At 34.7% G+C, this 27976-nt stretch overlaps 1 protein-coding gene and 5 non-coding genes across 6 annotated transcripts; all 6 read left to right on the top strand.

Moving 5' to 3' along the window:
* The first annotated feature begins 24 nt into the window (after window positions 1–24).
* On the top strand, window positions 25–27202 carry LOC130655407 (cytoplasmic dynein 1 heavy chain 1-like). Its single transcript, XM_057458159.1, has 57 exons — window positions 25–128; window positions 1473–1599; window positions 3145–3759; window positions 3932–4118; window positions 4234–4505; window positions 4679–4848; window positions 5007–5252; window positions 5472–5775; window positions 5868–6155; window positions 6236–6370; window positions 6574–6645; window positions 6718–6801; window positions 7196–7375; window positions 7547–7825; window positions 7908–8152; window positions 8337–8781; window positions 8850–9072; window positions 9166–9311; window positions 9391–9711; window positions 9798–9944; window positions 10128–10294; window positions 10473–10812; window positions 10992–11369; window positions 11516–11798; window positions 12367–12618; window positions 14829–15069; window positions 15234–15417; window positions 15511–15723; window positions 15809–15961; window positions 16133–16218; window positions 16293–16449; window positions 16526–16759; window positions 16943–17311; window positions 17391–17624; window positions 17778–18106; window positions 18278–18443; window positions 18514–18677; window positions 18841–19219; window positions 19305–19485; window positions 19583–19872; window positions 19950–20141; window positions 20224–20410; window positions 20660–21207; window positions 21286–21651; window positions 21885–22069; window positions 22159–22375; window positions 22459–22697; window positions 22941–23241; window positions 23333–23424; window positions 23506–23605; window positions 23679–23753; window positions 23911–23986; window positions 24160–24320; window positions 24398–25483; window positions 25657–25874; window positions 26039–26331; window positions 26469–27202. The coding sequence occupies exons 2-57, from the start codon at window positions 1474–1476 to the stop codon at window positions 26741–26743; spliced, it is 13896 nt and encodes a 4631-aa protein (XP_057314142.1). The 5' UTR covers window positions 25–128; window position 1473; the 3' UTR covers window positions 26744–27202.
* LOC130656094 (small nucleolar RNA snR191) lies at window positions 6823–7018 on the top strand. The gene has a single exon (XR_008984837.1). It is a non-coding gene; the product is annotated as a small nucleolar RNA snR191 (small nucleolar RNA).
* On the top strand, window positions 11829–11910 carry LOC130656091 (small nucleolar RNA snR60/Z15/Z230/Z193/J17). The gene has a single exon (XR_008984835.1). It is a non-coding gene; the product is annotated as a small nucleolar RNA snR60/Z15/Z230/Z193/J17 (small nucleolar RNA).
* On the top strand, window positions 13798–13861 carry LOC130656088 (small nucleolar RNA SNORD61). The gene has a single exon (XR_008984832.1). It is a non-coding gene; the product is annotated as a small nucleolar RNA SNORD61 (small nucleolar RNA).
* LOC130656089 (small nucleolar RNA snR60/Z15/Z230/Z193/J17) lies at window positions 14036–14118 on the top strand. The gene has a single exon (XR_008984833.1). It is a non-coding gene; the product is annotated as a small nucleolar RNA snR60/Z15/Z230/Z193/J17 (small nucleolar RNA).
* Window positions 14483–14565, top strand: LOC130656090 (small nucleolar RNA snR60/Z15/Z230/Z193/J17). The gene has a single exon (XR_008984834.1). It is a non-coding gene; the product is annotated as a small nucleolar RNA snR60/Z15/Z230/Z193/J17 (small nucleolar RNA).
* Window positions 27203–27976: the final 774 nt, after the last annotated feature.

The raw sequence follows: 27976 nt of genomic DNA, 5'->3' as shown, positions 1-27976 counted from the left end.
CAACCAAATTAATTAACACGACGAAGGAGCGTGCCTAGTTCCCAGGACCGAATTCCTTGCTGGGGGTCTCGTGCACATGTTTCTGAAGCGGCCAGTTGTTCTTTCTTCTTGTTTCCTGCGTCGGAAAGGTAGGTCGCCCTAGATTTTGTATTTGTGCGATGTACGAGTTACATTTGATAGAAAGAGACTTCTATGTTTGGTAAAGTCATTTTCCGTAGCACATCTTCTGAATCAAAAGATGACTGTGCTGCACTAACAACAGGAAAGCCGTAACACTGAGTATAATTAGAAAATAGGGAAAAGAATTATGAATCTCCAAAATACCGTTTGGGCGTGTTTTTTAGTTTATACTTCACATATTTAAAAGATGATGCGAAAAAATGTTCATTTTACTGATTTGATAAGTTTTATTTGTGCGAACGTTTTTTAGTTGGCTATAAATTAAATTTTGCAGTCACACTGTAGTCTCATGAGACCATCTGCATTTGATCAGACTCGTACTTTCAAACGAAGTTGTTTTTGGATATAACCTTAGCTTAGTGGTTATGGCTCTCACTTTATGGGGGAGAACAGGATCGGTTCCCCTCCTGGCAACGATTTAATATGGGCAAGTGAATGTGGCCACTGCCTCGTGTTAACCCAAGCCATGTGAAGGAAATTGGTGAGACGGCACAGTGTGGGCCCTGAGAATGCTGCAAGGAAATGTCTGTGGAGCGTGGACCCTAAAATTTTAAGCTCCTAAGTCATGGCCCTGTTCTGCCCAATCTTGAAACGTGCCCCGTCTTAAGACTGGCCAGGCCAATCTTCTGACAGTGACTAATGGGTAGCCAGTCTTTAGACTGGACTGCCCAATCTATAGACATGCATGTCCAATCTTGGAACAATTGTGAAAAACAAAGAGAACAGTGACAATTCTAGACTGCACCTCTTAAAAGGAACCTTGAATTACTACTTTTCTCAGCAAATCAAAAGGCGAAAAAATTATACCATTTATATAAATAGTGTATAAAAAAATTGAAAGTATTTAACCATATATAGCTGACGATTGCGTAAGGTTATTATTTGTTAAAAAGACAAATAGGCTGTAAAAAATAGCTAGAAATTGTTAGAAATTTTACTTAAAAATTTCCTGAATGTCAAAAAATTGTTCCTGCCATAAGCTGTTTTAATGTTAACAATTGCTGTTTTTTATCAATCAATAGTGTTTTTTTACCCTGTTTGTGACAGGTCATTGACTTGATAGAATTCCCACCATAGTGATAATCAACGTTTTCAGATGTTATTAAATTTTAATCGAGTGAAAAGAACTAGTCTACACAGAATGCCAAAAAAATGGAAGTATAATTAGCTGAGGAAATTAGTCACTAAATGTTCTTTTAAACAAATATACAGCCCTGCATGTGGTACTATATTTTGTGATTAGCTAAGTTGCACCAGGCACTTAATATTTAATGTTATCACCACTTGTTTAGAATGGAGGAGTCAGAAGTCGGAGAACCTCCAACTGTTGCTACTGCTTCAGTTGCTGTTGTTGTTAAATATATTCAAAGTGTATCTTCAGTTATTTTCGAAGAGGATAATCCTTCTGCATTAAATCAAGTAAGTTTTGTTAATTTTCTTGCCAAATGTCTACTAAACCATGAACCAACCTTGAAAACCCTAGATTATAAATATTTCCAAGTCAGTTTTGGTACAGACTTGCAAGTGCCAAATAAGGGCTCAGATGCCAGACAAATGATACTCATTTGTCTGGCGTCTGAATTGAGAAGTTTCCTTCAAAGCTTATATTGACAAAACCTGTAAATTAATTCATTCGTTATCTCCTAGAAACAAAAGTCAAAATTGAGACATTTTTGCTAAAAAGTAACAAAATTAATAATGATTCCTTATTTTATTTTTAAATGAAAGTAGCCTACAAATCTTTCGATAAATACAATAAACACAAAGCAACAAACAAACTAAAACTGCATCGATTTGTGTCTTTTTATCTTAATTTTGCCTTGTGTTTAAGTGTAGAAGAATTTTAAATTAAAGTATTCAATTTATCTTCATAATATCTACACATTGATGAAGTTAATTAATACACTTTCCTTAACAGACACAGAATTATTCGCAGAAAATGTCAATATTTGCTAATTTATTCAGCATAATCTTATAATGTGAAAGAACCAACATTTAATATTTTACGGTTTTACTGTATTTTTGGGTATATAACCCACACATCATATAACCCGCAGCTCAGCTTTTTTAGTGAGTTATAAACTAGATGCTATCAGATAGCCCACACCTTCGTATAACCCGCATAAAATTTCAATCAATGTGTTTTAGTAACCAGCACATTTGCATAACCTGCATCATGTTAAGAAAAATATTCGCGTATTTTTACTTAACCTAATCATTTTATAAACATGTGCATGTGTTCTGTTTTTTCATGCTGGAGACAAGTGGCGAATCTTTTATTTTAGTCTTAACTTCCTTGTGTCCGATTGCCGAAATAATGAATTAAAATTAATTTGACAAGTCAATCTTCTGCTATTGCCGACAGTACTAAATTAGTTTCAGCCAATAATAACTCTTGCTTCCTGCGATTAAACAAACAAATAAAAAACCATTCTATCAGGTTATAAACCTAAAGTAAAATCTCCGTTTTCTATGTATATTTAAGTTTTTTTGGCATATAATTATCACGGATTGTCTGTAACAGCGATGTACGGAACATTCTTTTCTAATGTTAATAGAATTTTGTTATCTATTTATATCTCAGCAATCACAGTTTGCATAATAAAATGAATGGTGGCAATAAGGAGAAGATAGTTGCGTGTGTCTTAATAATTGTATTTTATATTTATTTGCTCGAAGGTAGTGAAGATAAAAAAATAAAATTATATCTAATATTAATGTATGCATTTTATCCGGTTGGTACTAATTTCTTCATTGAATGTATAAACTTTAAATTTCACAATAAATGACAAAACTTATCACATAACCCGCACCACAATATAACCCGCACCAACAGTGAAACTCGTAAAAATCAACTTATAACTCACTGCTTATATACCGGAAAATACGATATAGCTAAATATATAAATAAGGGGATATTCATTTTATACAAAAGTGTAGATATTTAATCTAAAAATGTTTTAGGTATTTGCTGGTGCAAAAGAACAAGACACTGTCAAGAGTTTTATAACAGATCCTCAGGTGAAATCTATTATTGTATATCGGTCTTCGTCTTTGGAGGATGATGTTAGTGACACAGAATCTGTTCCTGTTGTGGTTACATATGGAGTCCAACTGGCTGTACAGTACATAACACCAAAGGAAACTGCAATTGCATTTATCAAAAGAGGAGTTGTAGTGGAGGGGGACAAAAAAATTAACAAACAGATTTATGTAATCAATTTGGAAAATGCTACACCATTTGACACCCTTCATTCCTATGTTAGCAATGCTATCTCACCTTTCTTCAAAACCTATGTAAAAATATCTGGAAAATCTGACAGGGAAGGTGACAAAATGGTGCCATCTGTTGAAAAAAAGATAGCTGAACTGGAGATGGGTTTATTACATCTGCAACAAAATATTGACATTCCTGAAATCACCCTTCAAATTCATCCTTATGTGCAAACACTGATTAAAAAAGCAGAATCTGAGAAACGTAAGGTTACACCAGATGATTATGCTGACAAAGTAGAAGATTCTTCTTTCTTAAATGCCTTACAAAATGGTGTTAACAGATGGATTCGTGAAATACAAAAGGTATTTTTTTATATTTTTCCTTGTACTTTAAGCAGAGCAATGATGATGCACAATTATTATAAAGTAACATTTACATGATTATGTTTATATATACGCTAATCTGAGCTACTGTTTTGTCATTCTTGGGTAAATTTTTTGTAGTTTTCATTCATTTTTGTAAAATTATTTGTAGGTCACCAAACTTGAGAGAGATCCAACATCTGGGAACGCATTGCAAGAAATAAGTTTTTGGTTAAATCTAGAAAAAGCACTGCTCCGCATTGAGGAAAAGCAAAAAAGTCCTGAAGTGAAGCTGACCTTAGATATGCTAAAATGTGGAAAACGATTTCATGCTATTATTAGCTTTGGAAATGATCCTGGTGAGTGTTCTTCATTTTTATTCAAAGTTCTAATTATAATTTTTAATTTTTTAGAATCTTAACATCACTGAATTGTGGTAAACCTGTGTGTTAATTTTTTTTCTACTTCAAATAGGTTTAAAAGAAGGTTTACAAACTGTGGCAAATTACAATCCATTAATGAAAGATTTTCCATTGGAGCAACTTCTCTCTGCTACAGAACTGGGCAGAATACGAGATGCATTAATTGCAATATTTACACATCTAAAGAAAATTAAGTCATCTCAATATCCAATCCAACGATGTTTGAGACTCATTGAAGCCATATCAAAAGATTTAATGTCACAAATGTTAAAAGTCTTAAGTACCAGAAAATTAATGTTGATGAACTATGAAGATTTTGAAAAGGTACAATTACTGTTTGTTTGAAAGCTGGTGATGACTTATCTTGCTGTTGATGAACTCTTTTATCATCTTTCGGGGCTGAACTCATGATGATAAAGTGTATCTGAAGCTTGAATTTTACTTAATATTTTTAACACTTATAATTATGTAATTGCATTACATGTTTTACCATTTAGGTTATGACCAGCACATTTGCAGTTTTCGTGTCTTGGGATGATGAATATGACCGTTTGCAACAAATACTACGTGACATGGCGAAAAAAAAAAGAGATGATAGCTTAAAAACAATGTGGCGTGTAAATCCAAGTCACAAAAAGCTGCAAGCAAGATTGGACAACATGAGGAAGTATGAAAATAAGCTTAGATTAATTTTTGTTTATGATGAATTAGTTTTAATCATCTTTCGGGGCTGAATTCCATGATGGATAAAACTTATATCTGAAACGCAAAAATTGTCACTGATTTTATATCTGCTATATGTAAAATAACATGCGTTGTTTCTAGGTTTCGAAAGCAACATGAGCAACTTCGAGCTGTAATATTACGCGTATTAAGGCCAGCTGCCACAAAAGCTATTGACACACCAGATGGTGGAAAAGATAAACCTGGAACAGCTGAACATCAAATGATTGACATGGCTGATGCAAATGCTGTGCAAGAAGTAGACCTGGCCTATGAAAATTTCAAAGAAATCGACCCATTAGATGTGACTAAAGATGGTGTGGAATCTTGGGAAACAGCCTTAAAAAGGTATAATTTGTTACAGGAGGGAAGTCTTTTTTAGGTAATAATTTCAGTGATGAGAAAGATGACGAGGCTGATTAAACTTTTTTATGGAAGGTTTTCTTCTGTATCAGAGTTGACCTAGTGATGTCAGCTGAGGCATTTGTCTGAGTTAAATTTGCAGTAAAAAGCAGTAGGTTAAAGTTCAAATTTATTCTAAATTTAAAAAAAGTTGTACTGCTTTAGATATTCTGAAAGGATTGATCGTGTTGAGACTCGTATTACTGCAAGATTGAGGGACCAGCTTGGGACAGCTAAAAATGCAAATGAAATGTTCAGAATCTTTTCAAGATTCAATGCATTGTTTGTCCGTCCAAGAATTAGAGGAGCTATTCGGGAGTATCAAAAGTTGCTGATTGGTTTAGTAAAGGAAGATATAGAGTCATTACATGACAAGTTTAAAGTTCAATATCCATACAGTAAGGCATCCAAAATGAGCAAAGTTCGGGATTTGCCACCTCTTTCTGGTTCAATCATTTGGGCTAAGGAGGTTGGTTAAAGTTTTTTTTAAGTGAACTTACCATTGTGGGTAAGATAATTTAAAGTGTAATAGATATTGTGACTCAATGATCTGTGATTTAGATTGAGAGGCAGCTTCGTACATATTTGAGAAGAGTTGAAGATGTATTAGGAAAGGACTGGGAAAATCATATCGAAGGCCAAGGGTTAAAAGCAGATGGAGATAGTTTTCGTCAGAAGTTAAATACACAGGAAATATTTGATGATTGGTCACAACAAGTTCAAAAAAGAGCCCTATTAGTTACTGGCAGAATATTTGCTATTGATACTCAAAAGGCACGTGGCAGTAATAAAACTAACCTCAAGATTAGAGTTAATTTTACCAGAGATGTGATCACTTTAGCTAAAGAGGTAATTTAATTTGTTCTCAAACATTTTAACAGACATACAAATTTGAATTATATTACATGATTTGTTATTGTAAAATTTAGGTACGTAACCTTAAGTGGCTTGGCTTCCGGGTTAATCTTGCTATTGTACGTCAAGCAAATGATGCAAACCAGTATTACCCATTTGCCATTTCTTTGATTGAAAGCATCAAGACGTATGAAATGACAAATGAAAAGGTATTTCCGTTGTTTCTTATGTAACCAACGTTCTTGGACCGACTGTGCCAGCTTCAAATTTCATTGTGAAGAAGGTAGATGTCAACTCCATACAGCAAATTTCTAAATAATCTGGCACACAGCTTGAAGAATTCAGCTTGTGTGTTTGTTCCATTAAATACATACATCAGTAGTACTTGTTTAACAATTGTGTTTTTTTGTAGGTTTTCAATCGCATGTCAATTGCCCCTCTTGTAGCTGGTGTAAGACGAGATATACAATCATTAATTTCTGAGGTTTGTATTTAATACATGTAAAATGCACACACTTAAAAAATAGTTATGTTAAGATGATTTTTGCAACTTTAGGGCATGGGACTTGAATGGCAATCTTACAAGTTAATGCCTTACGTGATGAGACTTTCAGAAGCTGTCACGGGTTACCAGGAAAAGGTAATAATTATTTATTTTGTAGTCCACACCTAGTCAGCGTTACGTCATTATACTGGATGTAATGTGTTACAGGCGTGGTAGAGAAAAACTATTCTCTGCATTTCTATTACAATAACATTGTTTTAATGATATTTTGTAGAATTAGTTTTGAATGCATGTCTTTCTGAGAGTTGGTCATGTAAACTATTATGTGATCATAGTATGAAAGGCAACATAAATATATTTTTGCTGCTGAAAATTCAAATTGCACAGTGATGTAAATAGAATAGGGACATATGAGTTAAAAACCTTGATTATTTATTTGATAGGAAGAGACTGAGTGCAATTGTTGAACATAATTTATTATTTTTTGCATTGTTAAAGGTGGTGATAAATGCAAGTTTTTCCCCTCTAGGTTGATGAGTTGATGTCAAGTATTCAAAAAATTGATATTGAAGTGCAGTCATTAGCAACATGTGCTTACAAACGAGAAACCTTTGAGGAAATTCTTTCGCGGATCCAAAAAGCTGTTGATGAATTGAATCTTCATAGCTACTCAAACTTAGGTGCATGGGTTAAAAGTTTGGATGAACAGGTAGGACATTTCAAATGTTTAGTGTGGAAGTATTTTGATCATGTGATGAATGCAATTGACTGATATTTTGAAGAAAGCAATTGCTGCTTTCCTACTGATGGTTGTAAGAAATTCATTGTTATTGATATTAAAGGGAATGTGTAAGTCTAAATCATCATGATTTACGTCTAGGTTGAGGTGAAACTTGCTGCAAGATTGCAAGCAGGGTTGAAGGAATGGAAGAAAGCTTTAAATCAAGAAAATGAATTTATTGAAGACGTTGATGTAGCTTCTCACCGTCCTGGTGGCTTGGCAGAAATAAAACCAATACGAATTGAATTTAACATCAGAAATCAGGTCATTGATGTACACCCTCCTATGGAAAAAGCCAGAGAACACTTATATAACGAATTTGCTTCCTGGGTATCCATTATCACTGGGCTTCAGAAAATTCAAAGCTCCAGATATCAAGTAAAATTTATCAATACACTTTCTTTTGTTCATTTATAAAGTTCATTATCAATTTACTTTATGAATTCATTTTCACTTAAAGGTTGGTGTTGATAAAGGGGAAGGTGCTACTGACAACACCTACCAAAAGTTGTTGACAAAACTTCCTGATGTCAATGGTGCTTCTCCATATGAAGTATATGGTTCCATTGAAGATACTATGGCTTCTGTTGAAAAATATTGTCAGGAGTGGCTTAGTTTTCAATCCTTGTGGGATTTAGAAATGAATAATGTGCTTCCAAAGTTAGAAACGTTAGAGATATGGATGAACCTATTAAATGAAATTAAGTAAGTCTTGCTGCTTATGATTATCATCAGGACCAATTGATGAATGCAAATGGCTTAGTATTTATACAATGCTGATAACCATTGCTGCCTTCCTACTGATGGTTGTTAAAATTTTCAATCAGTTACTATAAAAGGCTGATTAGTTCTGACTTTATGCTATGGTTTATGAATTTTTGTGTTATAGAGCCAGCAGGTCAACATTTGACACAACTGAAACCCATAGACAGTTTGGACCAGTATATGTGGATTTCACTGCAATTCAGACTAAAGTCAACCTAAAATACGATACCCTGCAGAAATCCATCGTGCAGCAGTTTGGAACACGTCTAGGTGAAGACATGTCAGATTTCTTTACCAATGTATCAAAAGCAAGAAGTGATTTAGAGCAGCAATCTCTTGATGTGGCAACAACTGCTGAAGCAGTCACGTTCATAACTTATGTACAGGGATTGAAAAGAAAGATTAAAGCATGGGAACGTAGTGTTGATATTTACCGTGATGGGCAGAAAATTTTAGAAAGACAGCGTTATCAGTTCCCAACAAATTGGTTATACACTGATAACATTGATGGTGAGTGGAGTGCCTTCAATGAAATTCTAAAGCGAAAAGATGGTGCTATGAGAACCCAAGTAGGTATTATTCCATCTATTCTTTTTTAACTGGAAATGGAAAGATCTAACCATTGTTTATTTTTTAGGTGACAACTCTACAACACAAGATTGTTGCAGAAGATCAAACAGTAGAAGAACGTACATACAATTTGCTTGCAGAATGGGATAAAGGAAAGCCCCTTGGCGGAAACACTAAACCAGATGTGGCCCTTAGCACATTAGCTATTTTTGAAGGAAACTTCTCAAGATTAAAAGATGACCGTGACAATATCCAAAAAGCCAAAGAAGCATTGGGTCTAATTGAAGCTGGTATGGTATAATAGTTTTTGGAATTTGACATCAGGGAACAATTCTAACTAAGTAATATATATTCAGGGGTATAATCAGCTTGTAATTTAATAGGAATTGTGCCTCCATCAGATGAGCGAGTTCAAGTGGCTTTGGAAGAGTTAGCAGATTTTAAGAGTGTTTGGGCTGAGCTAGAAAAAGTTTGGACACAAATAGATCAATTAAAAGAACAGCCATGGATTTCAATTCAACCCCGAAAGGTGAGTTTACAAGAGTTTAATTACAATCTTCCAACTTAAGTTTTGAAAGCGATTAAGCTCTTAATATAATTTTTTTTAGTTGAGACAATCACTTGATGCTATTGCAAACAATCTAAAAGCCATGCCAGCAAGAATGCGACAATATGCAGCATTTGATTATGTTCAAAAAATGATCAAAGGTTACTTAAAGATAAATGTTTTGATTGTGGAATTAAAATCAGAAGCACTGAAGGAACGTCATTGGAAACAGCTAATGAGGAAACTTAGTGTTAAGTGGATGCTAAATGACTTGACATTGGGTCAAATTTGGGACTGTAACTTGCAAAAAAACGAAAACGTTGTAAAAGATGTGATCAACATTGCTCAAGGTGAAATGGCACTAGAAGAATTTTTAAAGCAGGTATGTACAACAACATTTCTAAATAAAACGAGTTTATCATTCAGAAAACTATAGTTAAAAATGATGGAACTTATGTTTTTCTTTAGGTTCGAGAAGCTTGGCAAACATATGAGCTAGAATTAGTGAATTACCAGAATCGTTGCAAATTAATTCGTGGTTGGGATGAACTTTTTGAGAAAGTGCATGAACACATCAACAGTGTGTCAGCAATGAAGTTGTCACCATATTACAAGGTATTTCATATAAATAGTTGTTTTTAATTGATTTGGCACAGTGATGTAAATAGAATAGGGACATATGAGTTAAATAACCTTGATTATTTATTTGATAGGAAGAGACTGAGTGCCACATTAATTTTTTTAAAACAGCGAACTCCTTGTGTGAAAAAAGCTACGTTAGTAATGTTTTATCTGCAGGTGTTTGAGGAAGATGCAATGCAATGGGAGGACAAATTAAATCGCATCCTGACTTTATTTGATGTTTGGATTGATGTGCAGAGACGTTGGGTGTACCTTGATGGCATATTTTCTGGCAGCGGCGATATACAGCATTTACTACCAATTGAAACTCAAAGATTTCAGAGGTTAATAATTTTTTGTTTTATATATGGACTAATGATTAAAAATTGCTGTTCACATTCTGAAAATTTCTTGTGGATAATAACTTCCATGGCTATGAAGTCCATATACATTTTTACAATATATTTATTTAATACTTTTTGCAGTTGAAGTTTATCTTAATCTGTTTTTGTTTACTTTTAGCATCAGTACAGAGTTTTTAACTATGATGCGTAAAGTTGCAAAACAGCCTCTCGTTATTGATGTGTTAAACATACAAGGTGTTCAGCGTTCATTAGAAAGATTGGCTGATTTACTTGGAAAGATTCAGAAGGCCTTAGGAGAGTATTTAGAAAGGGAACGAGCATCTTTCCCAAGATTTTACTTTGTTGGAGATGAAGATTTGCTAGAGATAATTGGCAACAGCAAAAATGTGACACGATTGCAGAAGCATTTTAAGAAAATGTTTGCTGGAATTCACACTATTGCTTTAAATGATGATGCAACACTTATCACAGGAATATGCAGTAAAGAAGGAGAAGAGGTGAAAACATAATTAAATGTGAATTAGAATGTTCCTCAGACTAATGATTATAACTTTGCTGTTCACATTCTGAAAAATATGTGGATAAACACTTCCATGGCTATGAAGTCCTGTCTTCATCAACCTAAAATTTGACCTATAAATTTTCTGGAGTTCACAAATTAGTTTTTTAATTGTAGGTGAAATTTATTGCCCCTGTTAATCTCATTGAAAACCCAAAGATAAATGTTTGGCTTACAATGGTTGAGCAGCAAATGAGACTGACTTTGGCAACATTGTTGGCACAGTCTGTAAAGGAGATTCAGGCCTTCAGTGGCGAACAAATTGATCCTGCTGCCTATATTAATTGGGTTGATCAGTATCAGGCACAGCTGGTTGTGCTTTCGGCTCAAATTGTTTGGTCAGAATTATGTGAGAATGCACTTGTGTCAACTGCTACTGGTAACATGGACAGTGTAAAAAAAGTATTGAGTATTGTTGAAGCAACTTTAAATGTACTGGCAGATTCAGTGTTACAAGAACAACCACCTGTACGAAGGCAGAAACTGGAGCACTTAGTTAGTTTTCTCTTTTCTATTTTTTCTAATTTGTTTTGTATAGGGAAATGGACCCTCTGTATTTTTTCTGTAGCTTTTCCAACATTAATATTCACTTTAATAGCAGTGATGATGAAAATAATACCTTGTGATATTTTGTCACATAGATTACTGAACTTGTCCATCAACGTGATGTCACCAGGCTTTTGATAAAGCAAACTTGTTCTGGACCAAAATCTTTCCAGTGGCTGTCTCAAATGCGATTTTACTTTGATCCGAAACAGAAAGATGTATTGCAGCAATTATCCATTCACATGGCGAATGCCAAATTTAACTATGGCTTTGAATATCTTGGAGTACAAGATAAATTAGTTCAAACACCGTTAACAGATAGGTGTTATCTAACTATGACACAAGCTTTAGAAGGAAGGCTTGGGGGGTCTCCATTTGGTAAGCATATTTCTGTCAACCTGATGCATAACAAACCAAATGATGATTGAAAGCATAGTTCAGCAGAATTATTATGTTGACTTATCATTTTCGCCCCTATTTGATGGTTTGTTTTGTTTGAGTACTTTGAAGGAAGAAAGTTTTGCGGTTTTAAGGGACATTCCGTGAAATTTTCTAAAATGTGTTGTCCACGAAAGTTTTTTCCCGCAAATTTTTTTGTAAATTTAGTTCCCAGTGAAGGCTTTTTATTTAAATTGTATTTAACTACTCAGTAAAAGCAAAAAACAAGCTGAGTTTATAGAAATGATGTTGAGAGACAAGGCTTAAAAACTATAACAACAGTGATAAAGAAACAGAACTATAATTTTTCTAATTTTTGTCAACGAAGATTGCGAAGACATTATAATCATAGACTAAGATAATACTTCATTATCATTGATCCGTGAAAGTTTTTTCCCGCGAAATGCAAAATTTTCGCTGTTCTTCCGAACCGTGAAACTTTCTTCCTTTAAAGTAAAGATTGGTTCCCAATCATAACTTCTTCTGTTACATTGATGCTTTTTTTTAGGACCTGCTGGTACAGGTAAAACAGAATCTGTTAAAGCATTAGGAAATCAGCTTGGAAGATTTGTCTTAGTGTTTAATTGTGATGAAACCTTCGACTTCCAAGCCATGGGTAGAATTTTTGTTGGTTTATGTCAAGTAGGAGCATGGGGCTGCTTTGATGAATTTAACAGATTAGAGGAGCGCATCTTATCCGCTGTTTCACAACAAGTACAAACTATTCAACTTGCTCTTCAAAAAGGGCCAAAAGAAGCAGGTAAAGAATAGTTTAATGTAGAAATTGTTTTTCAGCCTGTGATGATACCCTTGACCTCATGAAGACTTTGTCTTATGAGCAAGCGTGCGGCATAATGCCTGAGGCTCCACTGTTAAAATTTGAACTTAACAAGTAATCTTATGTGATTTCTTCTATATAATTTATGAAAACTGTATATGTGCTCCTGTGACAACAAGAACTTGTTATAACTTAACCCTAAATTTGTTATATATACACCCTAAAAATTTTCTACCCCATACTTTCAAAAGTCATAAATATTTACTAGTACGTAAACTGAAATTATGAAAAAATTACAGGGGCATTCCTTTTATAATATTTACCTTACCACCTTGCCAAGTTTAAGGTGTTGGGTAAAAAATCAGTTCCACAACCCTTACTAATAAGCCAAATAAAAACCCAGTATAGTTAGGAGCCTGTGATGATATCCTTGACCTCATGAAGACTTTGTCTTATGAGCAAGCGTGCGGCATAATGCCTGAGGCTTTACTGTTAAAATTTTAACCTGCAAGTTTGCTTAGTCTGATATTACTTCTAAATAATTTATAAAAAGTGACAAAACTAAAGGTTATGAACAAGAAAAACCCATGGCATCAAAAATTACTTAGAAAAATTGAAATTTTAGCTATTCTCCTTAATTTCTCCTTAATTTTTCTGATCGTAACTTTTTTGGAGATGTGTTCATGGATTGTTCATCACCAGTGAAATAACACATTTCTCGTAACATTAAAGATAGAGAACTTGGTTTTCTCCTTAGTTATCCTTGTTTTTTTATTTTTTTATTCTCGTTTACAGCAAAATATCCTTAAAAATTTTTCTCCTTAATTCTCCTTAATATCCTTACTTTTGTTCTCATTTTATTAGTGGTAACCCTGTAAAACAAAATCCCAGTATAATTTGGGCTTAGTCTATGATGATACCCTTGACTTTGTGAAGACTGTCTCATGAGCAAGTGTGCGGCATAATGCCCAAGGCAAAATGTGGAAATTAGGCATTATGGTTGGCCTGACAGCCAACTTTTTTTGTTTTATTACTATTACTTTTAACCATTGCTTGCTATACCTCCAATAAAAAAAAAACAATTTTTTTTTGTTTTCGTGTTTTCTTGCTTTTATGATTTTTTTTAAAAATGTTCTACTGCTGCAAAATTCCAGATAGAAACCTATGATGATTTTCCTTCTGATTAATAATGACGATTTTATACCCTCTAAGAAGTACTGAGGTTTCATTAAATATCTGGAAGGTTTTAGTGCACATCTACATAAAAATGTAAGGACTGTTTTTATTGCTTAATTTGTTCTTGCTCTTCATCGATCTCCTAAAAATAATATTTTGTTAAGGTTTTCATTTTCCTGCCACATTAGAAATCTACTTTAAAAGATTTACCATAATAAATTTTAAGTGTCTTGTGATGATTGAAAAGCATAGTTCAACAGAATAAATAATGTTGATCGAAATTTTCGCCCCTATCTGAAGACCTAGCTTCCACAAAATGATTTTTCGCCATATCTCTCCAAAATAATATTTCTCTAGGCTTTAATTAATTTTGCTTAAATTATTTTTGATATGCTTACAACTGCTTCATGAATTATAAATCTACTTCCTATCATAAGATTATAAGCCTATTTTATCACAAAGTCTTTATTTTATCTTTTAAGTGTTTTTTTCTTTTTTACTGTAAATTGTAAGAAACAGAACATTGATTTCCATGTGAGATGAAATGATATTGCTCAGTCAGAAAACTTTTTTTGGAATTAGGGGAGCAATTAATGGCTCAGCTAGTTTTTCAGAATTGGGCGAGCCTTTGTGTGAGCAAGAGCAATTGCTCTCTCCTTATTGATAGGCCTGCTGTCTTATGATGATTGAAAAGCATAGTTCAACAGAATAAATGATGTTGATCGAAATTTTCGCCCCTATCTGAAGACCTAGCTTTGATGATTTTTAGAGCATTACATTTTATTGTTAGAGCTATACAATTGACATGTCATTGCAAATTGTCCCGACTATAACTGTTTTATATCAGTTGTCAGTCTATATTTTATTTGCATATATAAACTTGTGGACTCTGACTTGTTGTTTCTTCCCAGTGAATCTACAAGACGAAAATCCTTTCAAACAATTCTTCATAATTGTAATTATTCTGTTAGCACCTTTTTACATTATTTTTCATTTCTTTTTTTTTTCATTTTTAGGAATGCCTATTCAAATTGAGTTAATAGGCAAGGAAGTCAAGGTCAGCGAAGACATGGCTATTTTTATTACCATGAATCCAGGTTATGCTGGCAGATCACCACTTCCAGACAACTTAAAGAAACTTTTTAGAGGACTTGCAATGACTGCTCCAGACACCCAACTGATCTCACAAGTCAAGCTTTACTCTCAGGGATTTAGAAGTGCAGAGGTTCTAGCTGGAAAAGTTGTTCCGTTTTTTAAGTATGTATACCTTTTTTTATTCATTCCCAATGATGATACATCCTAGCTCACTTTGATGACTATTTGAAAAGTATTTGTATTCTGAGGGAATTCTTTATGCCATAGCAGTATTGTAGAAATAAAAGAAGTTAGTTAGTAGTATTTGTAATGATTTTATATTTTAGGCTTTGTCTTGAACAGCTATCCTCACAATCGCATTATGATTTTGGTTTGAGAGCATTAAAAAGTGTATTAGAAAGTGCTGGTAATGTAAAGCGAGAAAAAATTTTAAATATCAAAAAAAATTTGCTTGCTCAAAATGCTGGTGCAGATGAAGCAGAAATAACAAAGGGTTTAAACGAGCAAGAGGTTAATACATCTCTTACACCATACTTAAAAATATGTTTCCAAAGTATGGCAATAATGAATTAAATTTCATAATTGCTGTTTTATTTGTTTTAGATTTTAATTCAAAGTATTTATGAAACAATGGTACCAAAGTTAGTTGCTGAAGATATTCCTTTGCTTCACAGTTTATTGAATGATGTATTTCCTGGAGTGTCTTACATTAGCCCAGAAATGACACAGTTGCGTGGTGAATTAAAAAAGGTTTGTGATGAGATGCAGCTTGTTTATGGGGAGAATCTGGAATCAGGAGCTCAGTGGGTTGAAAAGGTCTGTATTTTTATACATTTCTTATTAAATTTAAATTTGTGGAATGTGGTTGTTAACATTCTCTAAATAAAAAACTTTTTAATAGGTATTACAAGTTTATCAAATATCTTGCCTTCATCATGGGTTGATGATGGTTGGTCCAAGTGGATCTGGAAAATCACTTGCTTGGAGAGTGTTGCTTAAAGCTCTTGGTCGGATTGAAGGCGTTGAAGGTGTAGCTCATGTTATAGACCCAAAAGTAAGGATAACATTTATTATTAGTGATCCTCAATGATGAAATACTTTGGAATTACCGTATGAATAACTTGATTATAAATATGGCTGTATCTGAGAGGGATCTTTTTAATATGAATCCAGATTCATTCATGATCTATTTTTTTAATCCATTCTTGATTAAAAATATTTTTAGGCCCTGTCAAAAGAAAAATTATATGGCGTGCTGGATCCCAATACACGTGAATGGACAGATGGTTTATTTACATACATTTTAAGAAAGTATGTAATTATTTTTCCTGTTACTGCTTTAAAATGATAAATTTTAAAACTGTTTTTTATCCGTTTTTTAACAGAATCATTGACAATGTAAGGGGTGAATTAGGGAAACGACAGTGGATTGTGTTTGATGGAGATGTTGATCCTGAATGGGTTGAGAACTTAAACAGTGTGCTTGACAACAACAAGCTCTTAACTTTACCAAATGGTGAAAGATTGAGTATTCCACCAAATGTAAGTTACAGAACTTATATATGCATATGTTGCTCATTATGATACTTCGAAACTTACATATTTTAAATCTTCTTAGGTGCGCATTATGTTTGAAGTCCAAGATTTAAAATATGCAACATTGGCTACTGTTAGTCGTTGTGGTATGGTTTGGTTCTCTGACGATGTTGTTTCACCTGAAATGATCATAAATAATTTCTTAAAGAAATTACGTGATATTCCTTTGGAAGAATCTGAGGAAGATATACGTAGCATGCAAACAAAAGTTGTGTCTGAAACTAAAGATGTAGATCACATTTCACCAACACTACAGGTGACAAAACAAAACATGCAACACTTACTTTCACATGTACCTTGTATTCTATGACGATATCTTAAATTACCATCTTTCGTTTGAATAAGATGAAAAAAAAAATTGTCTGAGAATACTGACTTTATTTATTATGTAAGGTTTTCTGATGCAAACTGACTTTCTCATGGTATGAGTTGTATTTAGGTACAGAGAGATTTTAGTGATATCTTATTCCCATATATGGCATCAGATGGTTTGGTTCTGAAGACAATGGAGTTTGCCAGTACCCAAGACCATATTATGGATTTTACAAGAATGAGAGCACTAAGTTCATTGTTTGCATTATTGAATCAGGGAGTGCGAAATGTTTTACTATACAATCAACAACATCAAGATTTTCCCATGAGTCAAAATCACGTGGAAGCTTATGTACCTAGGTATCTGGTCTATTCGTTGTTGTGGTGCATGTCAGGTGATGGTAAAATGAGCAGTCGGGAGGAAGTTAGCAACTATATCCGAAACATTACAACAATTCCCTTACCTCCTTCATCAAGTTTAATCATTGATTATGAGGTAATTTTCATTATTTAGGCCACATATTCTAAATTATAACAAACATGTCACTAAATGTTTAAAACATTCTAAATTACAGGTAAACATGCAAGGGGAATGGGTGCCATGGAGCAACAAGGTTCCACAAATCGAAGTTGAAACTCACAAAGTTGCATCACCTGATGTTGTAGTACCAACGTTAGACACTGTTCGGCATGAGTCACTGCTTTATACCTGGCTAGCTGAACACAAGCCTTTAGTGCTTTGTGGCCCTCCTGGGTCTGGAAAAACAATGACATTATTTGCTGCCCTACGTGCTTTGCCTGACATGGAGGTAAATATAGTGATTGTTTATAACATTTATTTTGTGGGATTTCAGTTCAGGGTTAGGGTTGGATTAGGGTTCAGTCTAAAAATTAACTTTCATCAATGCAATTTGTCTTGTTCAATTCTTGTGATATTTTTGTTCCTCCACACTTTTTCTCAGGTTGTGGGGTTAAACTTTTCAAGTGCTACTACACCAGAATTAATAATGAAGACATTTGATCATTATTGTGAATACAGAAGAACACCAGGTGGTATCGTGCTTGCCCCGGTTCAAATTGGAAAGTGGCTCATCTTATTCTGTGATGAAATTAACTTACCAGATATGGATAAGTATGGCACTCAAAGAGTTATTTCATTCTTACGTCAATTGGTTGAACATAATGGATTTTACAGAAATTCTGATCAGCAATGGGTGCACCTGGAGCGTATTCAGTTTGTCGGTGCATGTAATCCACCAACAGATCCTGGAAGAAAACCACTTTCACATAGGTACAAAAAATTATGGAGAATGTAACTGATGATAAAAAGACGGGCGGACAGAAGAGCTTTGTGCTTTTAATGCTGCATAGTCTTTTTCTGATACATTGATTCAAGTTCTAATTATTTCAGTTGAATTTTTCCAATTAAAACACAGTTACATAATTATTATGAATACCTTAGGTTTTTGCGACATGTTCCAGTTGTATATGTTGATTATCCTGGACCATCATCTTTAACCCAGATTTATGGTACATTCAACAGAGCAATGCTCAGATTAATTCCATCTTTACGAAGTTTTGCACAACCACTCACAGATGCAATGGTAGAGTTTTACAGCTTATCACAGGTATACATTTTCATCTCTTTAGGAAGTGAGAATATTTGTTCTTTATGTAACACATTTTTCTTATGCTTAGACTCGATTCACTCAAGAAATGCAACCTCATTACATCTACTCCCCAAGAGAGATGACAAGATGGGTTCGGGGCATTTTAGAAGCTATAAAACCTCTGGATGGTCTAGCTGTGGAAGGTCTTGTTCGTTTGTGGGCTCATGAAGCATTAAGATTGTTTCATGACAGGTAACTATTTCCAAATTTAATCAAAAGCAAAAAGGAATGATGAACTTAGGTGGCTGATGATTATGTGCTGACTATTGCCTACCATCACCCATAAACTGACCTGTATTTTTGATGTTTCATTCTTGTTTCCTTGTTGACAAGCTTAAACAAATGTGAATTTTAGGTTAATTAGTGATGAGGAACGTAGATGGACCAACAAAAACATTGATACAGTTGCTATGAAGCACTTTCCCAACATTGATTCACAAACTGCCCTTAATCGACCAATTTTGTATAGCAACTGGTTATCAAAAGATTATTTGCCAGTTGAAAGAGAAGAATTACGTTCCTTCACACGGGCCAGATTAAAGGTGTTTTATGAAGAAGAACTAGATGTGCCTCTTGTTTTGTTTAATGAAGTGTTGGACCATGTCTTGAGAATAGATCGAATATTTAGACAACCACAGGGACATTTGTTGCTTATTGGTGTGTCTGGTGCTGGCAAAACCACATTGTCACGTTTTGTCGCATGGATGAATGGGTTGTCGGTAGTTCAAGTAAAGGTATGCAGCTTCAAATGTTATAGTTATCATTCGCAAGGCAGGAGAAAGTTTACCTTTTTCTAATTTTTTACTTCTTTAATTTTAGGTCCACCGGAAATACACAGGAGAGGATTTTGATGAAGATCTCCGCAGAGTTTTAAGAAGAGCTGGTTGTAAGAATGAGAAAATTGCCTTCATAATGGATGAGTCCAATATTTTAGACTCATCTTTCCTTGAAAGAATGAATACATTACTTGCTAATGGCGAAGTACCTGGTCTTTTTGAAGGTTAGTCACACATTTGTATTATTTTGTGCACACCTTTTGAAGGCAAGCTGAATTTTCAGAATTGTATTTACAACTATTATTGTTTTTGCTGTATTAGGTGATGAGTACACAACATTAATGACACAGTGTAAGGAAGGCTCGCAGCGGGCTGGATTAATGTTAGATTCCACAGAAGAACTATACAAGTGGTTTACTCAACAAGTAATGACTAATTTACATGTTGTTCTCACTATGAATCCTTCAACGGAAGGTTTAAAAGACAGAGCTGCAACATCACCAGCTCTTTTCAACAGATGTGTTCTCAATTGGTTTGGTGATTGGTCTACTGGAGCATTATTTCAAGTTGGACAATCATTTACAAGCAAAGTTGATTTGGAAAGAAGTAATGTAAGTTGCCTGAAATAACACTTTGCATTAAATATATATAGAAACCATTACATATAGGTACATAACCTTCCATTTAGTATAAAGCCCCTGACTACCTGCCGAAAGTTTATGAAGATTTGCCAATGCCTCCAACCCACCGAGATGTTATTGTCAATGCAATGGTATTTGTACATCAAACATTACACACTGCAAGTGATAGAGTTGTTGCAAGAGGTGGTAGAAGTGTAGCAATCACTCCAAGAAGTTATTTGGATTTCATAAACCATTATGTAAGTGTTACATATCAAGGTTAATAATATGGAATTTCCTATTAGTGGAACATATCTAATTAAGATTCATTTTATATATTAGATGAATTTATTTAATGAAAAACGTTCTGATCTTGAAGAACAGCAACTTCATTTGAATATTGGTTTGCAGAAGATTCGTGATACAGTCCAACAAGTGGAAGAACTACAAAAAAGTTTATCAATGAAGAGCCAGGAATTGGAAGCTAAAAACTCTTTAGCTAACCAAAAACTTAAGCAGATGGTCAAAGGTTGGTTTCTCAACTTATACCTGTTAAAAGCATGTATTTTTGTGACTGTTTAAAAATTACCAAGCATAATTTATTTTTAATCGGTTTCAAAAGCCCTGCTATGACTGATGATGATATATAACATTCCGCATCGTGCTGAAACTGAATGTTGATCAATGTTACACACGCTGAAAGTCATAATCCGTGTTAAACAGTATTTTATTGTACACTGGTAATGTTTGTTACTTATTCCTGTGTTAACATATTTAGATCAACAGGAAGCAGAAAAGAAGAGGGTAACATCAACAGAATTGCAAGTTCATTTACAGAAACAGACTGATGCAATCAATATAAAGAAAAAACAGATTATGGACGAGTTAGCTCAAGTCGAACCTGCACTTTTAGATGCTAAAGCAGCTGTAAAATCTATTAAGAAGGCTAATCTTGATGAAATCAGAAAACTAGGCAATCCTCCAGCTTCTATTAAGACAGCATTAGAGTCTGTATGTGTTTTGCTTAATACACCAACCACTGATTGGAAAGAAATTCGTGTACTTGTTAGCAAAACAACATTTATTCCTGGTATTGTTAATTTTCAAACTGAAGATATCAGTGTTGAAACACGTAAGCAAATGATGAAATACCTAAACAATCCTGACTATACTTTTGAAAAGGTAAACAAAGCCAGTGTGGCATGTGGACCACTTGTCAAATGGGCAATTGCGCAAGTGTCGTATGCAGAAATGTTACAAAAGGTCGACCCATTGCGACAAGAGTTACAGAATAATGAAGACGAAATGATGATGAATCAATCAAAGGTAAACATAATGACATACCAGGTTATAAGTTAAAATTCGTTTCTTTTCAATGCTAAAAATATTGTTTTTTTACATTAGTTGGAGGGTGTAGCTGATATGATCAAAGAACTAGAAAAAAGTATTGCTAAATATAAAGAAGAATATGCTCTCTTGATCAGTGAGGCTCAAGCGATTAAGGCTGATCTTGCATCTGTAGAAGCAAAAGTATCAAGAAGTACTGCATTACTACGAAGTTTGGGATCAGAACGTACACGTTGGGAGGAAACCAGTGATGGCTTTCAAACACAAATGGGAACTATTGCAGGTGATGTTCTCCTGAGCTCTGCGTTTTTGGCATATGGTGGTTATTTTGACCAACAAATGCGTTCTAGTTTGTGGTCAATATGGTCAGCACACATGGAACAAGCAGGAATAAATTTTCGAGGTGATTTGGCACGCACTGAGGTATGTAACTACATTATTTGTTAACCCCTTGTGTACACTTATCTGATATGCTCTGGAACATATATTTTCTGAATGCAACTGAAGTGTACAAAACTAAGTCATTGTTTCCATGGCAACTTCTGTTCATCCTTTTAGTTGTTGCTTAAAGGACAATGCACAAATAGTATATATACTCCTAAATGTTTATTTTTTATATGGATATATTGTTGACAATCAAGTCTTGTTATTTTAAGTACCTTTCGAGTGCTGATGACAGATTGTTATGGCAATCACATTCTCTTCCTGCTGATGATTTGTGCACTGAAAATGCAGTCATGTTAAAAAGATACAATCGTTACCCATTAATCATTGATCCTTCTGGTCAGGCCACAGAATTTTTATTAAAAGAATATGCTGGGAAAAAAATCACAAAAACGAGGTATATTGTCACTAATTACAAAGCAGAATTAAAAATCACAAGGATGTCCATTTATCTTTTATTTATCTTTTCTCTTATTTATCTTTTAGTTTCTTGGACGACGCCTTTAGAAAAAATTTAGAAAGTGCATTGCGTTTTGGCAATCCCTTACTTGTGCAAGATGTTGAGAGCTATGACCCAATTTTGAATCCAGTCCTGAACAAAGAAGTCAGAAAAACTGGTGGTCGTGTGCTTATTAGTTTGGGTGATCAAGACATTGATCTCTCTCCTGCCTTTACAATATTTTTGTCAACAAGGGATCCAACGGTACCTATTTATTTGATATTTTAGTCTCACTCTGACAGTACTCCACACTTAAACATAGCAAATTAAGTTAACACTATTTTTAGGTTGAATTTCCACCAGACTTGTGTTCCAGAGTAACATTTGTCAACTTTACAGTAACTAGAAGTAGTTTACAAAGTCAGTGTCTTCATGAAGTCTTGCGTGCAGAAAGACCAGAAGTTGATGAAAAACGATCTGACCTCCTTAAACTACAAGGCGAATTTCATCTTCGTTTACGGCATTTGGAGAAAGAGTTACTGCAAGCATTGAATGATTCCAAGGGAAGCATTTTAGACGATGACAAGTAAGAGTATAGCAACTGCCCGTATTTCAAAACAATAGCACTTAACCTTTCAGAGAATGCAAGTTCAATTGTCTTTTGTGTTTACAAGGTTTTGTGCTAGAGTGATACATATGATAACTGCTGGTTTTATAAGCTCTATAAATGCCAGTTTTAAAGTATTGTTACACTTAGCCTATTTTTTTAAATTATGGATTAACTTTATAATTTGCATAAAATCATCTTTTTTTTTTTTTTGGTTTTTAGAGTTATCACAACCCTGGAAACATTAAAGAATGAAGCTGCGGAGATTACAAAAAAGGTCAAAGAAACAGACACTGTTATGATGGAAGTGGAAGAGGTTTCAGAACAGTATCGAACTCTTGCAACTGCATGCAGTAGCATATATTTTACCTTGGAAGGGTTAAACTCGGTTCATTTCTTGTATCAATATGCACTCCAGTTTTTCTTAGAAATTTTTCAGTCCATATTGTACGACAATAAAAAACTAAAAGATCAGAAAGACCCTGGGATTCGTCTAAATGTCCTCACTGAGTGTCTATTTCAGGTAGATTGCATGTAGCTATTAATTCTAACATCCATTAAAACAAATTTCTGCATGTGTACTGTAGATGTATTAATTTTCTTGCTTGTTGTAGGTTGTCTACAACCGTGTAGCACGTGGTATTTTGCATGATGACCGTGTAGCTTTTGGATGTTTACTGGCAAGAATCAAATTAAAAGGAAGGAAGTAAGTCCATAAGTTGCTTTTTGTTCTCATTTATCAATCAGTTATGGAATTGTTCTGTTACGTTTGTCTGTTTTTTTACAGCGAGCCTCATTACGATGTTGAGTATGATCACATGCTTAGAGGAAAGGAGATAGTGGTTCAAGCTGACACGTTAAATCTTCCAGAATGTACTGTAGAGCAAGTAAGTTCTCCTAAAATCTGACCAGACACATCGTTAGCTTTACAAATTTTCATTAATTCACAACTTCTTTTAGAAAGTTGCATTGCTACGTTTAAGTAAATTGGCTCCTTTTAAGGACATTGCTAAATATGTTGCTTCAAATAAAAATGTAAGTGCGTATTTGTTAATTATTACTACCTGTGATGACAGTTAACATTCCGCATCGTTCTTAAAATGATGATGATATATGTTACACACGCTGAGGTAAACATAAAGAAATTGTATTGTTTCGACTTCTGATTAAAACTTAATTTTTTTGTCTTTAGGAGTTACTTGCATGGATGTCAAGTGTAAACGCTACACAAGCAGTGCCTAAATGTTGGGAAACACCTGAGCCATTAAGTACGTTTATATATTTAAAACATGTTTTGCTGGATTCCTGATATCAATGATGATAACTATTCCGCATCGCTCTGAAAAAAAAATGTGGTCAATAATAGTTACACTGAGATTACCCCTCCCTCTCTCTCTTACCAACGTCATGTTATTTCTAAAAAGTGTTTGTTTGTCATTAGCTTCAATTGGTGAAGTTATGTATGAAACCCTGGTTGTGCAAGCATTTAGGCCAGACAATATTCACACAATGCTGAGACGCTTCACAACAGCTGTTTTAGGAGACTCTTTCCTACATGCTGCAGATCAGGAAATGGATATGGTCACAGTAGTTGAAAAAGAGGTTAGGACTTTAAAGATCAACATTTTTTTGTAATAAAAAATTTAAGGTGCCTCTATTCATGAGATTTATTTTCTTAGATCAAAGCACAAACACCAATGTTACTATGCTCTGCGCCTGGCTATGATGTGAGCAGTCGTGTTGATGATTTGGTAGCAATGACGAATAAACAGATTACATCAATTGCTCTTGGTTCTGCTGAAGGGTTTAGTCTTGCTGAAAAAACCATAAGTGCCTCTGTAAAAGCTGGAAGATGGGTGTTGCTAAAGAACGTACATCTTGCTACACAGTGGTTAGTCTCTTTAGAGAAGCGATTGCATACGTTGCAACCACATCCAAATTTTAGGCTATTTATGACGATGGAGATTAATCCAAAAGTTCCTGTAAATTTATTAAGAGCGTCAAGAATATTTGTATATGAACCGCCTCCTGGAATTAAAGCTAACTTGCTCAGAACATTTAGCACAGTTTCTGCAACTCGCATGTCCCAAGTTCCTGGAGAAAGAGCTAGACTTTACTTCTTGTTAGCCTGGTTCCATGCTATTGTGCAGGAACGTCTTCGTTATGCCCCTCTTGGTTGGTCAAAGACATACGAATTCAACGAGTCTGATTTGAGAGTTGCTTTCGACATGCTCGACACTTGGATTGCTTCTGTAGCTCAAAATAGAGCAAACATCCCTCCTGAGAAATTACCATGGGATGCATTCAGTATGTTGCTTGGTCAATCAATATACGGGGGTCGTATTGACAACGATTTTGATCAGAAGTTGCTTCAATCTTTTATTGATCGATTGTTCACCAAAAAAAGTTTCGAATCTGACTTTCCCCTTGTTACGAACGTAGAAGGTGAGAAAGGAAAATCTGTTGAAATTCCTGATGGTGTACGCCGTGAACAGTTTGTGCAGTGGTGCGAAGGCTTACCTGATTACCAATCGCCTTCATGGCTTGGTTTGCCCAATAATGCTGAGAAAGTTATCCTTACTAACCTTGGTGAGACGACGCTTGTGAAATTAATGAAAATGCGTATGCAATCAGAGGACGATGAATTGGAGTACACTCCAGAGATTGCCACCAAGGAAGAAGGAGGTTTTGGGGTTGATTCAAGACCACAGTGGATGAAAACACTTCAACAATCTGTGCGAAACTGGTTGAATCTGCTTCCTCAGGTGAGCTTCTTTACATGTTGTGTAAACTTAAGGCTGTGATGAGATATTATGCCGCCCCAGTCTTACCATTGGGAATGATGAGTGGCTTTTAACTGAGCAAATAAATTTTAAATTAGTAAACTCATATTTTCTTTCATATATTTATATTTTGAGCTGAGTTTTATTGTTTTTAGGTAATACAACCCGTTAAACGTACCGTGGAGAACATAAAAGATCCTCTTTTCAGGTTTTTTGAAAGAGAAATCAATCTAGGTGTGAAACTTCTCAAGGACATGCGTCACGATCTAAACGAAATTATGGACGTTTGCGAGGGTCAACGAAAACAAACGAATGACCTACGTTTGCTAATAAGCGACTTAGTGACAGGTGTTATACCAAAAACCTGGAACAGGTAGGTCTTTTCAAATTTTTACTTTCATTCATGCTGTGATGAGTTACATGCCGCCCCAGTCATACCATTTCTGGTTTGATGAATGGCTAACTAACTGAGCATAAATTGCGTTTAATGTTATATTTTCGCAGCGCGTGTTTACAACCAAACTTATACCTATTTAGGTACACAACTGTTAAGGATCTAACTGTAATTCAGTGGGTAGTTGATTTGGCGGAAAGAATGAAACAGCTGCAAGCAATCTCCAAGGCTACAAATTCTGCTGGCGCAAAGGAATTAAAGAATGTTAAAGTGTGGCTTGGAGGTTTGTTTATACCCGAAGCTTACATAACCGCGACAAGACAATACGTTGCACAAGCTAACCAATGGTCATTGGAGGAGTTGTATCTAAAAGTCACAGTTGCTGATTCCAATCAACCGCTAAGAAATGTTGATGACTGTAGTTTTGTTGTTTCTGGTAAGTAAAAGTCATTGTTGGTTTTTACTAGTCCTAAGTTCGTGGAAAATTCTCAGGAATGATCCATTGCCGCTTGCAGCTATACTTACGGGCGTACAGCAAGCGTGGTATAATATAAAACAAGTTTATTTGTTTAGGTCTCAAGCTTCAAGGTGCTCTTTGCACACAAAATCAGTTGAGTTTGGTGGATACTATAACCACAGAGTTACCAGAAACCTGTCTACAATGGACTAAGATTGATCCTAGAAATCCTCCTGAGCTTGGTGCGAATGATGTCACGCTTCCTGTGTATTTAAATCAAACTCGCTGTGAATTGTTGTTTACGTTGGATATGACCACTACTGGGGTTGTTCCTGCCCGATCATTTTACGAAAGAGGGGTTGCATTTATTGCGTCATTTTTATCTGGTTAAATGTTGAATCGTATTAATATGTTCTATGTATGTACACATACACCATTAGTGTCATAAGAAAAAAAACATTCACCTTTATGATGAAACCAAGGTCATCAATCGGAAATAGTTCACTTTTAATTTTATTAATTCTGTCTTACTAAGTTATACTTGACACTAGTGTTGCCTTTTATTTTAAGGTGGGTTCACAGCCATTCGTCTTTCGAATAAGGAGAATAAGAATGCTTTTATTTGGCTCCACCAATTAGTTACTTTACTCCATTTCACCACATTTCAGCTGATCTCATTGATTTATAAATTCCTATTCGACGTGGTGGTAGAACTTATACCAACTACTGCAGCAAATGCTGGCAAATGAGAGAAATCGCTTGTGCGACTACAGTGACGTGTGAACCCACCTTTCAGACACGACGTCCTTAATGTAAACTGTAGTTTGTTGAATAAAATGCACTGCTCCAAGTTCTTTTTTTTTTTGTACCCTTTGGAAAGGGCCATGAAAAAAGATTTTAGGCGAGGGAAATATTGAGTAAGTTTCTATCTGTGGTCTCTTTCTGCTAATTTCGCCACGTATGCAAACGAGACATCCAAGGAACGCCATATTCGCCGTATTTATCGTAGATTTGACACGTCTACGGTATAGTTCTTGTGGATTAATTTTCACGGATGCAACGTGGGTGTAGAAGCAATATCTAGTTTATATTCTCAGTCGCGTTTTTTGACATAATTTTTTTGTATTGAGCTGAAAAAATGAGACACAATTGGTGTTTCTTATTTATTTAGAATATTTATACAGCATTTTTCTTCAGTTTGTTATCAATGAAATGGCTGTTCAGGTAAAATAAAATCAAGAATGTAAGATACAATATAAAATATATAAATATCCAAACGTATAGATAGGAGAAAGTCTTTAACAGACGCTAAAGTACGATGATTTAGAATAAAAAAAGCCGCTATGAAATATATATAAACAATAAATCGTTAGCCCGTGGAAAAATCCACCTGTTCGCCCGTTCTTTTTATACCGCATTGCGTGCGTCTCGCTACATGCGCAGCTAAGCTACCATTTTGCGTGACAGTCGGACGGACAGACGTATACAGGCGTCATAATATGGATTCAAGAGTTCAATTGGTAAGTTATTATATAGTCTCGCTACTCCAAAACTGAAAGCTTTTGCACCGAATTCAAGTTTAACTTTAGGTAGACGCACCAGGAAACCATTATTTCGTGTGTTG

This window comes from Hydractinia symbiolongicarpus, chromosome 8 (genome assembly GCF_029227915.1).
Source record: "Hydractinia symbiolongicarpus strain clone_291-10 chromosome 8, HSymV2.1, whole genome shotgun sequence".
Classification (NCBI taxonomy): domain Eukaryota; kingdom Metazoa; phylum Cnidaria; class Hydrozoa; order Anthoathecata; family Hydractiniidae; genus Hydractinia; species Hydractinia symbiolongicarpus.
This window is presented reverse-complemented; position numbering and strand designations above follow the sequence as displayed.